Raw genomic sequence first — 13,190 nt, forward strand, 5'->3', positions numbered from 1 at the left:
TATTCAACCTAAACCTCCCCCTCAAGGCCATTCCCTTGGGTTCTGTCACTGGTCACCACAGAGAAGAGATCAGCGTCTGCCCCTCCTCTTCCCCTCATGAGGAAGTTGCAGACTGCAATGAAGTCTCCTCTCAGTCTCCTCTTCTCCAGGCTGAACAGACCAAGTGACTTCAGCAGCTCCTCATACGGTTCCTCCTCAAGGCCCTTCACCATCTTCGTTGCCCTCCTTTGGACACTCTCCAATAGCTTAATATTGTTCTTACATTGTGGTGACCAAAACTGCCACAATATTCAAGGTGACGCCGCACCAGTGCAGGTCAATCCCTTCCCTCGACGGGCTGCCAATGCTTTGCCTGATCCCCCCAGGATGCGGTTAACCCTCCTGACTGCCAGGGCACACTGATTTGCTATTAATACTGTTATCTCATTGCTGTTTCCAGTAAATTGTTCTTATATCAAACCACAATCTTTGCCTTTTGCCAATTCTCCTCTTGGTCTGCCCACAGCAGGGGGCCCTTAAGATGAGGAGGTGGAGTGAACCAGCAGCAGTGTGGTTTGGAAAGACTCAGTGGGAGAATCAAATTGGGAAGTAGCATTCCTAAACCATGACAGCCATATATATGTTAAGGTTACTTTCTATCTTCAAGAATTTTACATCTTCTCCATAAATATGTAAGCTGTGTGAACATAGTGCCAACAGTAATCTTTATAGTTAATACTATACTATGCCAGCTATATTTGAATACTATTAAACTATGAGCTCAGTACTTAGTAGTGGTCAGAATAAATTTGTTATTACATTCCATGACATGCCCATTCTCCAAATCCTGTGTGAAGTTCTGACCCCTCAAGTTACAGAAGAGGTTCAGAAATGGGCAGTGAAGAGGATCTAAAGTATGGGACAGCTGCAAGGTCCAACCAAGCAAACAAGACCTTAACCTGAAAAACATGTAACTGAGGAGAGGAAAAAATAAGTAGCAATGGAAATAAAATTTTCACCATCTGTTCTAACAACAGTGACAGAACCATGCTATCCCTGTGTTAATCCTTGTTAGTTTCTACATGTGGATGGCCACCACATGATAGGCCTTTTCAGGGTATGTGTATTTGGCACAACAATCAAGTCATCCCAGTTTCAGGTCACCCTGTCCTAGTTTCATATCAAACCTTTTTCTATCAACAGCAGTTTCACTTCAATAAGCAAATAATACCCCCTAAAACTTTTTGTATTACCAGAAAGACTTTTACAGCTGCTACTGTAAATGAAAATAAAAACAAAAAAGAGCTTAAGCATTTATGCCATACAAGGGTGGGGTGAGTGACAAGGGAGTCCATGTGTCAAACTATGCTAATGCACGTGCCCCTGTTATACCTGCTCTCAGCAGTATTTATTACCTGGATATAGGTTCAAAATAAAGGAAAGAAGGTGGTGATTCACATAAAATGTAGCTAAGCTATCAGAGCTTGCCAAGGGGTGGTATAGAATTGCTTTAGTGAGAAAAAGTCAGTTGAAGAAAAATTCATTGACAAAGACTAAAATTAAAAGTCATCACTCAGACAACAGAGGCCCTCACCTATACAAAAACTTGTGTACAAGTACTCAGGTGCCTATCACTTACCCTGTTCTTACTCTTCCTTAAGCACTGACTTTTGACTCCTGTCAAAGACAAGATGCTGAGCTAGGCGGATTTGTGGTTTGACCCAGTACAGCTGTTCTTATGTTTCAGGGACATCATGATATCCTCTTTCAGAATAACATTTCTGTTTCATTGAAGCAGATAAAAAGCTTTCACTTTAAAATGCTTGTAAGCAAGAATGCTCTCAAAGGTAAAAAACAAGCGTACAGCCTGATATCAGTTTGGATAAAATCCTATCTGCCTTCTTTGGCTGACTTGAGAGAAAAAAAATCAAAGCTAAAATGAATACGTAAAATATTATTAAAGCTGTAGAAAAAATTTTCTATTTAGTACCTAAAGACTGCATGCACACATTATACTAAATTATTTTATTTTACACTTCAGACTCTTCTTTCTACATATATGCCATCACACTTCCTCTGTTTTCATTCCTTCATTTTACGCTATTCATATGGTTTGCCTAGGAGAAGAACAAACTTATAATAACACTACACCAGTAACAACTTCCTTGGCAATACCTGTTGACAAAGCCAGCGTGCTTTAAGCACTTCAGGAGAGCTGCAGAAGAAAACCAACAAGATTATACAATATCAGAAAGGCAGAAAGAATGGCTTATTAGTACTATGATTCATCTTCTTCCAGAATATCAGGTTTGTGTGCTTCAGAAGATGAGGAAACCTAATTTTGTAAATAAAACTTCGGCAGGAAAGACTAGTGAGACCACTCAAGGACTGTTGGCAGGGCTGACTTCTAAAAGCAACAAAATTCTCATATTCTATAAACAAGTCCTCAAAGAACTCACCATAGCATTTATTAGAAATTGAAACAATAAGTATTTATTTTCAAACATTTAAGAGAACAAGAAACTAATTGGTTACTAACTGGTTACTAAAACTCTACGTACATATTGCCATAATTTTCATCCCTCAAAAAGCTCAATGCCACACCAATCCATTTACAATGTGAAGGCCCAGTCTAACACTGTAACATCATTACAGGCTGTTCAATGAAAACAATATCAAGTGAACTTACATTTTGGACAATAAATACAATTTTAAAAAAACCCAAAACCCAAACAGTAGAGTTCAGGAAATCACTAACATGATAAACAGATATTCCCTGCAACTCACTCATTTGAAAATGATATCAAATAACTAAGATAAAACATTTTTTCTCCTTAACCTATTAATCTTCCACTCGATTTTGGGATTGTTTTTGACAGAAATTTTGAAATCCTTGAAGAAGTACTTTGTTAATTAGCCCAGTTAATTAGTCCATGCAAACCTGATGTATAACAACTTCTGTTCCAGATAGATGGACAGAATCAACCTCATGCATTAGTATTAAAAAAAGTAAAAGAAATCATGGTTTGATACTGTCAGATATCCTGTGTTCAGCTGCATCAGTAATATGGATTACAGGCAAAATGTCTGCAGCCTAACTACAATCCAGTAGAAAAAAGTATATTAGAACCAGTTACTGACAATTTAACTATTCTATGAGCTAGCTGCGCCTCATGCTTGCCCTTGTGATCAGAGTAAGTTATGTTATCTTATGCATCAATCTGTACGGCAGCATTGAGGATGAATATATTCCTTATTTAAGGAGCTGTTTACTGCAAATACTGCTAACTTGGAAAATAAGTTTTATATAACTTAGGAAAGAGGTACATCAAACTCTCATAATGACTGTTCAGTCAGTTTTATACCACATGGATGGAAAATAAAACCAATGCCAATGGTGCAAAACGACTTTGAAGACCCTTTTTCATATCAGTTGTGGACAACAGGAAGAATCTGTTAACGCAATTTCCACACATAAGGAATATAACAGGAACTCAAGGGGGTTTTATGCAGGAAATAACTTTTTAAATTATTTTCTTTCTATTCTTTGCTTTCTTTATGAAGGGCAATAGCTAAACAAAAACAAGCATACATGTGCAACTACATGAATGTGTTGTGGAAAAGATAACAAGGTCTTGCTTCAAAAATTAACCTCTCATGTGGTACAAACTTCTTGATTATGTAGAACCACCTGTTCTTGCTGAAAATCACATTCTGTTCCTCAAATAATGCCATAATATTAGTTTACTCTATCATATTTTTAATGTTGGTATTTAAGGCACCAAAAATTGATTGATTGGGTCTCTCTCTTTAGGCAAAGGACTCCATCTCATGGGTGAGGACAGTTTAGGAGAGCTGTAGTGTTTTACACTATGACCTGTTGGCATATTCTTTTTTTTCAGCGGCACTGCTATCACTGCAAGGAGATAGTAACGGCTGTAGCAGCAGCTTTCGAATTACCAGTTTACAGGTTGTCATACTAAGGTTAAGTATTGCCAATTTTATGTTAACACCATATGTCAAATTGTAAACTGTCTCCACGCTGAACTCACAATATAAGCAATTAAGCTCATTGAAATGAAGCAGGAATCTCTGTAGCTATTGCAAAGAATGGAAGCTCATTCAGGACTCACATTCCCACACAGAGATCAAAGTACTTTGAAACGTAAACACCAGTGAGATCATTTGTTTGCAAACCATTTTTACTGCAAATAAGGTTCAATCATCTGATTTCACTAAGTGCCGTGAAAAAATTGCAGTCTAACAGTACAAAAATTCACCTCCTGAGCTTGCCCTACACTTAAAAAATTACCTCCATAAATTACATATAGTACATGTATTGTCCTCCCTACAAAGAGGCAGATACTTCCTTTTCAGTATAATATCACCATACTTCTCATTAGACAGCAGTTTAACAAGGAAAGACACTAACTTCAGTATTACAAAGAGATCAGTTTTGATAAGCAACAAAAGCAAGTTTTGTTCAAAGCAGACAGGCAGCATCCTTTCTAGGCAGGGCTTTGGTACAAGCCATCCAAGCCTCCACATGCATAGCAATTTAATTATTTAGCATGTTAAAACATACTGCTCAAAGAATTCACAATTTCACAATACCTACTTGTTCTCCATAATACTGCCACTAAAAGTCTGACATTTATGCAGCTACTGGAGAACATAACAGGCACACAGCATACTACTTACATAATTGCTATACATATATATGTATTTAGTATACAATACTACATCATCACAATTTATGTATTTTTCTCAGATAAGACAGTAAAGGACAGTCACATACATGCTTTCAGATGGTGTTAAGAGAAACGAGGTTGTTGTTCAGCATTGGTTTTGAGATAATGGTGAATCCCTAACATGGAACTCCTCAAAACCTTTCAAATAAGACATGACACTCACTAAACAGACAACTCACTGTCAACTAAATAGTAAAGAAAAATAGAGGTCTAGGTGATAAAACTTTCTAAAGACTGGTTTTAGTTAATGTTCATTTGTTCAGTCCCATATAGTATCAATGAATTTCCCACATAAGACAAGGAGTATATGAGGTTAGTATTCTTTCCTAGATTCATCCAATTTCCACATGCTTTCAACAGAAAGCATATTCACCACTGTATAACAGCCTCAATAGCTTTGTAAGCCTCAGTCAAGCAGTTAAGTATGAGTGGAAATGTGAATAGCAGTACTGTGCAGGCTTTCAGAATTGCTGTCCTGAGAGCCAAGGGACTTAGCAAGCCTACTGAAATAAGAAGACTTCTCTTAACTTACTGCCCTCTCAACAAAGGGGAAAGACTACAATTTACTTTAGACATTCTACATTTTTAGCCTTTTATCTACATAATATATGTGCAGTTTCTGGTTCCGTTTTCATTAGCTGAAAAAAAAGAAGAGAAATAAAGAAAGATTATTTCTTAATCCTTCATTTTCTCCTCACTGCATGGTCTTGATTTTTTTAAAAAATCTGTGATTCTATATTTTATTACATAAACTATAAAATTATGATGCACACTATATTGTCCGTGGCAACTTATCCAGATTGGATAAATTCATGTCTGTGCTCATTTGTATGACAAGTTTATATTCTGCAGCTATGCAGCTTTATATTTAACTACATTATTTCCACAATCATTTGAAGTACAGATACATTGTTGCCATTATGTTCATGTTGCTAAGATACCAGGCTTATAAATTCTTCCAGTCCCAGAGACTTAAAACACAAACTATATTCTTAAACAAGGCTCCTGATTTTGGCAGGGTGCACTTGCTAAAGCACAAAGCTAAACCTAAGGTCTCTGCATTCACATCATGTTCTGGAGGGTCTGCAATGCCGAGAAGCATGTGATCTTCCAGTTACCAGGATGGTCCTGCCCTTCCTCAGGAGGTGGGACAGATACTGTATTATGAATTCATGTGTACTTGACTTAACAAAAAAAAATAGGGCTAAAGGATAAGAGTATTTAAATAATAATAATGATTAAACCAACCAACCAACCAACCAGTTGATGCTAAGTGAGTAACAGAGGATTACAGAAAGGGTATATGCAAGGAAGCCCTAGTTTGGTCTTGTCAATGAGATTTGCTGAATTAAAAACACAAAAGAAAAACCACCTGACACATTTGGACACCTAAGGAATGACAGACAAAGATGTTCACTTTCTGCATGCAAGATTATTTGAAACGTTTCTGGAAGTATGTTCTTATCACCACCTTAAAAAGAGAGTTAACACCAGATTCTGGTCTACTACTAAGATATTTACTATGATTTCCTGTACAATAAAACATTTTCCATGTATAGAGACACATAAATCACCATTCACTTAAATAAAATACTAGGGCTTATTACTATTGCTGCCTCTTACCAAGAGTCCTGAATTGGGGTGAGCTGCTATGTCATAAGCAAAAAATTAAATTCCAGGAAAGAAATTACATTCATATTTATGTACCAATGCACATTCTAATACTTCAGTGTTACAACAGCCAGGAGCTGCTGGCATGTGCAGGAATTAGCATTGATTTTGACAATGCAAACAAAACAACCACCTCATCTCTTTGGACTCAATTTATGGATCTGATTTCACAACATGTAAAGGGCAGAACACTGGTTCTGAAACTGTTTCACTGCAAACTTATTTCTCCTTTATGCTTGAAGTGATGGAAATGATTTTTATAAACAACAACCAGAGTAGCTTCAGACTTTTAGTACAGGTTGTAAATATTATGTTAGACAAGCAAGGCACTTGCTTTATTAAAATTGCCAGATACTCAGAACAAAGAATTATACACAGAAGTCAGTTGTTCACCTAATAATTTCCTAACGTTTAAGAGCTGGTGTTCTCCACGTAATGTCCCAGAAGGAATTTTTATTTAGATTGAAGGTGTCCTGGCTCGTAATACTTGTACTGGTATACAAGTTAAATAACTGCACATTGAAGACATATCTAATTAGACAGAAGGAATGCAGATGGTAAGGATGCTTACAGTGATACGGCACAACTACCCAGTACAATGCCAACATCCAACTGCTAAGTGCGGCAAAGGGAAAACATATGAAGGAAGACACACTGCAGGGAAGGAAGACAACTGAATGTTAACGGGAGAGGAAAAGGTGCTAAAAAAAGAAAACTCAAGAGACTGAGTTTGATTTTAAACAAATACAAGGAAGTGACCAGAGTATACATTTAACCAAGTTTACTGTCTCACAGACGTTACTTTTTTCCCCTCTCTCAGTTCACCTCTCTGACTATTGCTAAAAGAACTGTTAATGCTCTCACTCCATGAGCTGCTTTCTTAAATTAAAAAAAAAAAGAGAGGAAGAGCTTCCCAGTTCTTTCTTTGTATTATTTCAGTGCTTTCACAGTGTTCACAGTAGAAAGTTTTCTTAGCAACTTTTTACCTAGTCAAAAGCTGAGCTCATATAGTGTTTTCTGTTGCTTTTTACAACACCTCTACTTAAATGGCTTTTGCCTCTGTTTTACAGATTTGAAGCTGAATGAAGCACAAACAGATTTATCTCCACAAGCAACAATTAAAACAGGCTGCTAATTTCTGCATCACGGAAATATTGAAGACAATGAGACTTCCAAAATCCTGCTGCAGTGTAGCAAGACCAGGTAGCTGCAAAAAAGCCATCCTTCTATTTGACAGGAAGTTTGTCATTTGTTAGAAGCATGTTAATATCTGCCTCATATCAGAAGTTATCTCATACAATGTAACTGTTAGGCAAGCACACAGAAAAATGTTCAGCCACTTTGAGGTTTAAAGCATCTGTCGGGAGCACAGATTAGCGAAACAGAAAACGATCAGGTTTGGTTATTTAAAAACAAAACAAAAGAACCCCCAAACAACCAGCAACAAACACAAACAAAACCAACCAACCAATAAAAATACAACCTAGGGAAATTTTTAAGTGGAAATAAACTTACCAATTGATGCATCACCATCGAGGAGATTGTCATCTTCAGAGGTCTGAAAATCCATAATTACTCCTGCTCCATCTAAAAGCTCCTCATCGCTGCTTGCACTAGTTATACTATTGTAACTGTTTCGATAGTAGCCTCTATGAAACAGCTGCTCAGACTCCATTTAGCTGCTTTATAACCTATATATAGAGAGAAAAAAAGTTATTTTCTATTTGAAAATTTAAAAAATACTAAGAAGTTTATATCAAATAAAATTAGTATTTCAAGCTTTGGGGAAAAAATTGTTAAGGTCACAATACTACAAGTTACAAAAAGGTAGCAGTAATACAGAACATTTTGTATATAGAACATTTTACAAAAATCTCCAGTGATTTTTAACTGGATGATGTTTTCTCAGGCCAATGTACTAATGAAGCTTCAAGAAAGAGCGTAGCATGCACTAGCAGTCCCCAATCAATCTGATTCAAGAATTATCAGTTAAGAGAGAGAACTTCATTAAAGCCTTATATAAATCCACAGCTTGTCCACACATTAAATACTTTATATAGTTCCGAAAGTCCAAAAGGATTATATAGGAGAGTTGAAACAGGTTACAGAAGAGCACAATGATGACACAGAACAAAACAGTTTTCCTTCTAAAAGGACAACAAAATGGATCAGGACCCTTCAGTCTGGAAAAGATGTACTGCAGAAGATGACAACAGATGTCAGCAGAATCACAAGTGGTGTGAAGAAAGTGAAGAGGTCAGTTGTTTGTCAGTAGCCCTACATGTCATAATGAAAAAAGTGAGGAGACAAGCAGATAAAAAAGGGCTAATCCTTCATACAGTATGTAGCGAAGTGGTAGAATTCTTTGCCACTTTGCAGAAGAATGCAATGGTTCATAAAGCAGCCAGACAAACTCACAGAACTACAACAAAAAAACTCCCCAATATCAAAAGCTATTAAGAACAACACCTCTGGTGGAAATGCTGGAGATTTGGAGAGCATTCTGCAGATGTGCATATGCTTATTCTCTTCTTCTGCTCTTCCCTAGAGATCTGCTATTGGGCAAGACAGATCTGTTTGACTTTATTCATTCTTATTTCTTTAAAAAGATATTTACAATTTAAAACATACTCTCTCTTCAATTAAATTTCTTCCATTCATCTCCATTTTTTTACCCAAATAAATCAGATCACAATTTATAATTTAATCAGAAGCTAACACTTTAATTTGTTCAAAAGATCCTAACTTTTCACACAGAGTAATTTTTGGCATTCCCAAAAAATGGCACCTACAAAGAACATGCCTCCCAAAAAGTCAGAACACAAACAGTCTATTTCATTTATTGTGCTCACAGAAGGTCTGTTAATATCACTTCGCCAGTTCCATTGGAGTGTTATCACAAATGGAAGCCACACAGCGCAGATGAAACTGGGACTTTCTAGAAGTGTTTCCACTCAATGCATCATTTGTTGCTTTTCTCCACCTGCTTTGTGCATCAAAATCATATTATGGACTCCCATCTGTCAACTGGCCTCCTGCTGAAGTGAAATCTTTATTCTATATTCATATGACCTTTCCCACATTCTGATGAAGTTGCAAGGAGACAGAACACTCTCCTGCCTTGTCCATGGAAGTAGTACTAGAAGATAAAAAGCACAAGACACAAAAAACCCCTGTAACACAATGTAAGGTTTTGTCTTTTGTGTTCTTTGTGTCTTTTGTGTCCTTTGTGTCTTTTGTGTCCTATTGTAGACATTACTTTTTTTTATTAAGGTTTTTTTCCCCGACTTATTTAATAATCTTTACTACAAAGCAGAAATCAGTTAACATAGAGGAGAAAGATCACCATTCAGTTAGAAATCACAAAACGTTGTTTGTAAATTTATCAAAACAACAGAGGTAGCAAATGTAGACCCAAAAAATACTACTACTTTGGTGTCAAGCCCCAAATTCAAAATTACAACTGCTCCAAGAACTTCTGAAGATTATTACTGTGAGTGTACAAAAGTGAGAGTATCTCTTGTGTAAACCACAGGTGAAACACAATTACCAAAAGCAATACTGGAGCTCAGAGGAAAACAACTCTATAGTGTTAACTGCTGCAAATTAAGGGAGCACAAGTAGCGGTTTCTCTTATTATTTATCCATGTGGTATTGTGCTTGCTCCATACTGAGGGCACGGCTAAAATCTGCTAAGTCTTTCAATTACTGTACCAAGTTTGGAAGCCACATCCAGTTTTTTCATCTAATAAAGACATTTTCCTGTAATATTCTCACCAGAAATATTTATTGCAGTATAAAGACAGAACATTGCAAATGTATATTTTAAAATAAAGGATGATTTTATCTACATTACACTTCACAGCTTCAGTTAATTTTACTACAAATCTCACATTCAGAATAAGAGAAATAACTCTTCTCTTGGATAAATGTCTCCATAGATAAATGTTAGAACAGTAGATTACACATATTAAATCTTCCAATAATTGAGAAAATGCTTTCAAGACTGGGCTACAATGGAAGGGAAAGTTTCATCAATTGGTCAGTAACTGATAAACAAAACCAACAGACTCTCAAGAGCCAGACGAAGCACATCACAAAGCAGCCCCTTATCACCTCTCCACAAATGTGACTCCACATGCCAACTCCTCTGGCACATACATGCCTCCAGTTGTGTGACAGGCATGATAGTACAGACCTTTTCTTATTTTGAAACACTACAGGTATCCTGCTGTAGAAGTACTGCTGCTGACACACCAGAGAACGTTAACTGGTCAATAAGCTTCGCAGAGGAGTAAAATTTTACTTTTAAAGAGCATAACGGTCACTACTTTGTCCACCACTATCTGCAATTAATTAAAGAACAGGATAAAAGGTTAGTGATGCACTATCTTGAGCTATGTTAAATGCTCAAGACAACTTATAAGCATGTGTTCACGTGATCTAAAACACTGCTAGCACTACCCACAGAAAGCAGAATCCCACTTGGAAACAGACTGCTGGGAGCATCAATAATAAAGAAAACGAAGAGCTAGGAAAATTATTTCTATGGCTACAACAGCCAGAAGAGAACCAGTATCATGCCTGACCCACTCTGGTGCAGTTTATCATTTGTGGACACCGGAAGAGTGCATTCATACAGGAGAGGTTGCCCAAATGCTTATGGAGTTGTGAAGGGAGAAATAACCAGCCAACTTGCCATTTTGTAACATCAGATTCATTCCACAGACTCCATGCCCTACCCAGACAGGCACTAAATGGGGAAAAATGGAAGTTACTCAAAAGAAATTGCCAACGGGGTAAAAAGGTACTGGTTGAATGCTAGTCAAACTCAATCTCCTGAAAAAGTAAACAAAAAATTCTACATCAGGTTCCCAACGAATTCTACTTACAGTAAATATTTAAGCAATAAACCTTTTTTTCAATCTAGACTACTGTAAAAATCCAAGAGGAATTACAAAGGATTATTGAGAACATTCACAATATTACCTTTAACTTGTTTCTACAAAGCACCACAGTTTTGATTCAGAGCCTAGTCCAAATATCCCAGAAAGCAGACTCAAAAGTGCTTCATATTATCTTTGAAAGAAACCCATAAATATTGAAGCAATGCAGCATAAGAATAATAAAAAAAGAAAACATAAGCAATATCCAGGAAGCTCTTGGAACAGGAAAGGAATTTGACTCAACTCACATATCCAAATCTTCTATGAAAAGATCGTAAAGCCAAAAAAGTACAACAACTAACCCATCACACTTCTATTACTAAGGTACTTCCAGGATGTCCTAACCCATCAAAATGATTCTACAAAAGCATATTAACAGAGAAGCCACTGGTACTAAAAAAATTAAATAACAACAAAAAAACCTCAACCAAACAAAAAAACCCAAATCAGAAACCACCACCAAAAAACACAAACCAAACTGAAGAAGAGGGAACTAAAGCAGGATTTCTTACCTGTTGTGACTAGGGAGAGCAAAGAAAGTAATCCGTTTACAGGTATAGGAAATTGTGAAAAATCTAATTAAATACAGTGCAGGCAAGAACTAAATTGGTAAAGGAGAACTGTGGAGAAACAGCTACATTAACAGTAGAAAAAGCATGTAAGGCTACTGCAGTTTCCTGCACGATCTAGTACCACAGGCACTTTTCAGCTCTCCAACGTCAGACATCCTGCTTATCTTTCAAGCCCTACAAATAAAAGGTCAAGCAGAGAAGTAAGTCAGCTGAGGGAACCACTTCCAGTGTAGAGACATGTCTCTGGAAAAGACAGAGTAGGACAGTAAGAAGTCTAATTTACAGGACATTTGTTGTCAGGTGATCCAAGCAATCGGTAAATCTCCAGGATGTGCTCTGTTGTCCCATATGTCATATATAAAGGGGTGGCAGGGAAAAAGGGCATCTTAAGCTTGTTATTCCCCCAGAAAGGGGGTGGAGTGAAAACTTAAAAGTACTCTTCCAGATTCCAAATTTGCTTTAAATGGTTTAAAGTTAAAACCAACTAAATAACCCCCAACAATAACAATACAGAACCCGACAAACACCACCAACACAAAAAAACCCACAAATCAGTAACAACCCACAATGATTCATCTTAACAGAAGAGCTCTTTCCCAAACTGAGAAGAATACTGATTAATCCAAAAATCAGTGTAATATTCAATTTTTCTTCTCAGTACTAAGAGCTAAAAGGCAGTCATCTGTCCCCTAACTAACATCTAACCTTCCTGCAAACCCTGCTCCAGGACAGCACCTAGTGAGAAATGCTACGCACCCATAAAGCAAAAGGAGATGAAATTAAATTTTTTAATACAATCTTTATACATATGAATGTGTTGTACAGTCAAGGAAATGGAGATGATAGGAACGGAGGAGTAATTTGCTGAAAAATTTTGAAAATAATACAGAATTTAAAATGTTAGGAACGTTCAAAAGTGTTATAAAATGGTCAGAAATTCTATATACATCATCTTATTTGTAAGTATCCAACTACTGTATACTTTAGAAACAGATAAATAATATGACAGAAACATTTCCCACACCCATACTTAGATTAAAATTTTGACATATATCCCCCGTATGGGGATATATGCCAGAACACCTGCCCAAAAGATAGAAGCAGCCAAGAAGAGCTTTGATCTCTTAATTCCAAACATCTCATATTACATTAACTTAAAATACTGCAGTATCATCTTTTTTTTTTAAATAAACCTGCCCTTTAGAAAGAAATTTTCAACCCTGAAATTACAAGAATTTTACAATCATTCTGAAACAAAGGCCATGTTGTGG

General features: G+C 36.6%; 1 protein-coding gene across 2 annotated transcripts in view; it reads right to left on the minus strand.

The window, feature by feature from the left end:
- Nucleotides 1-13,190, minus strand: part of CLCN3 (chloride voltage-gated channel 3) — a 71,908-nt gene that overhangs the window by 49,893 nt on the left and 8,825 nt on the right. For both annotated transcript variants that reach the window (XM_027635512.1, XM_027635510.1), the window contains exon 2: nucleotides 7,917-8,092. In XM_027635512.1, coding sequence (XP_027491313.1) covers nucleotides 7,917-8,076 — 160 coding nt within the window. In that variant the 5' untranslated portion in view covers nucleotides 8,077-8,092. The remainder of the gene's footprint in view (nucleotides 1-7,916; nucleotides 8,093-13,190) is intronic.

Source organism: Corapipo altera, unplaced genomic scaffold (assembly GCF_003945725.1).
Source record: "Corapipo altera isolate COAL_440 unplaced genomic scaffold, ASM394572v1 22b, whole genome shotgun sequence".
In the NCBI taxonomy this organism is placed as follows: domain Eukaryota; kingdom Metazoa; phylum Chordata; class Aves; order Passeriformes; family Pipridae; genus Corapipo; species Corapipo altera.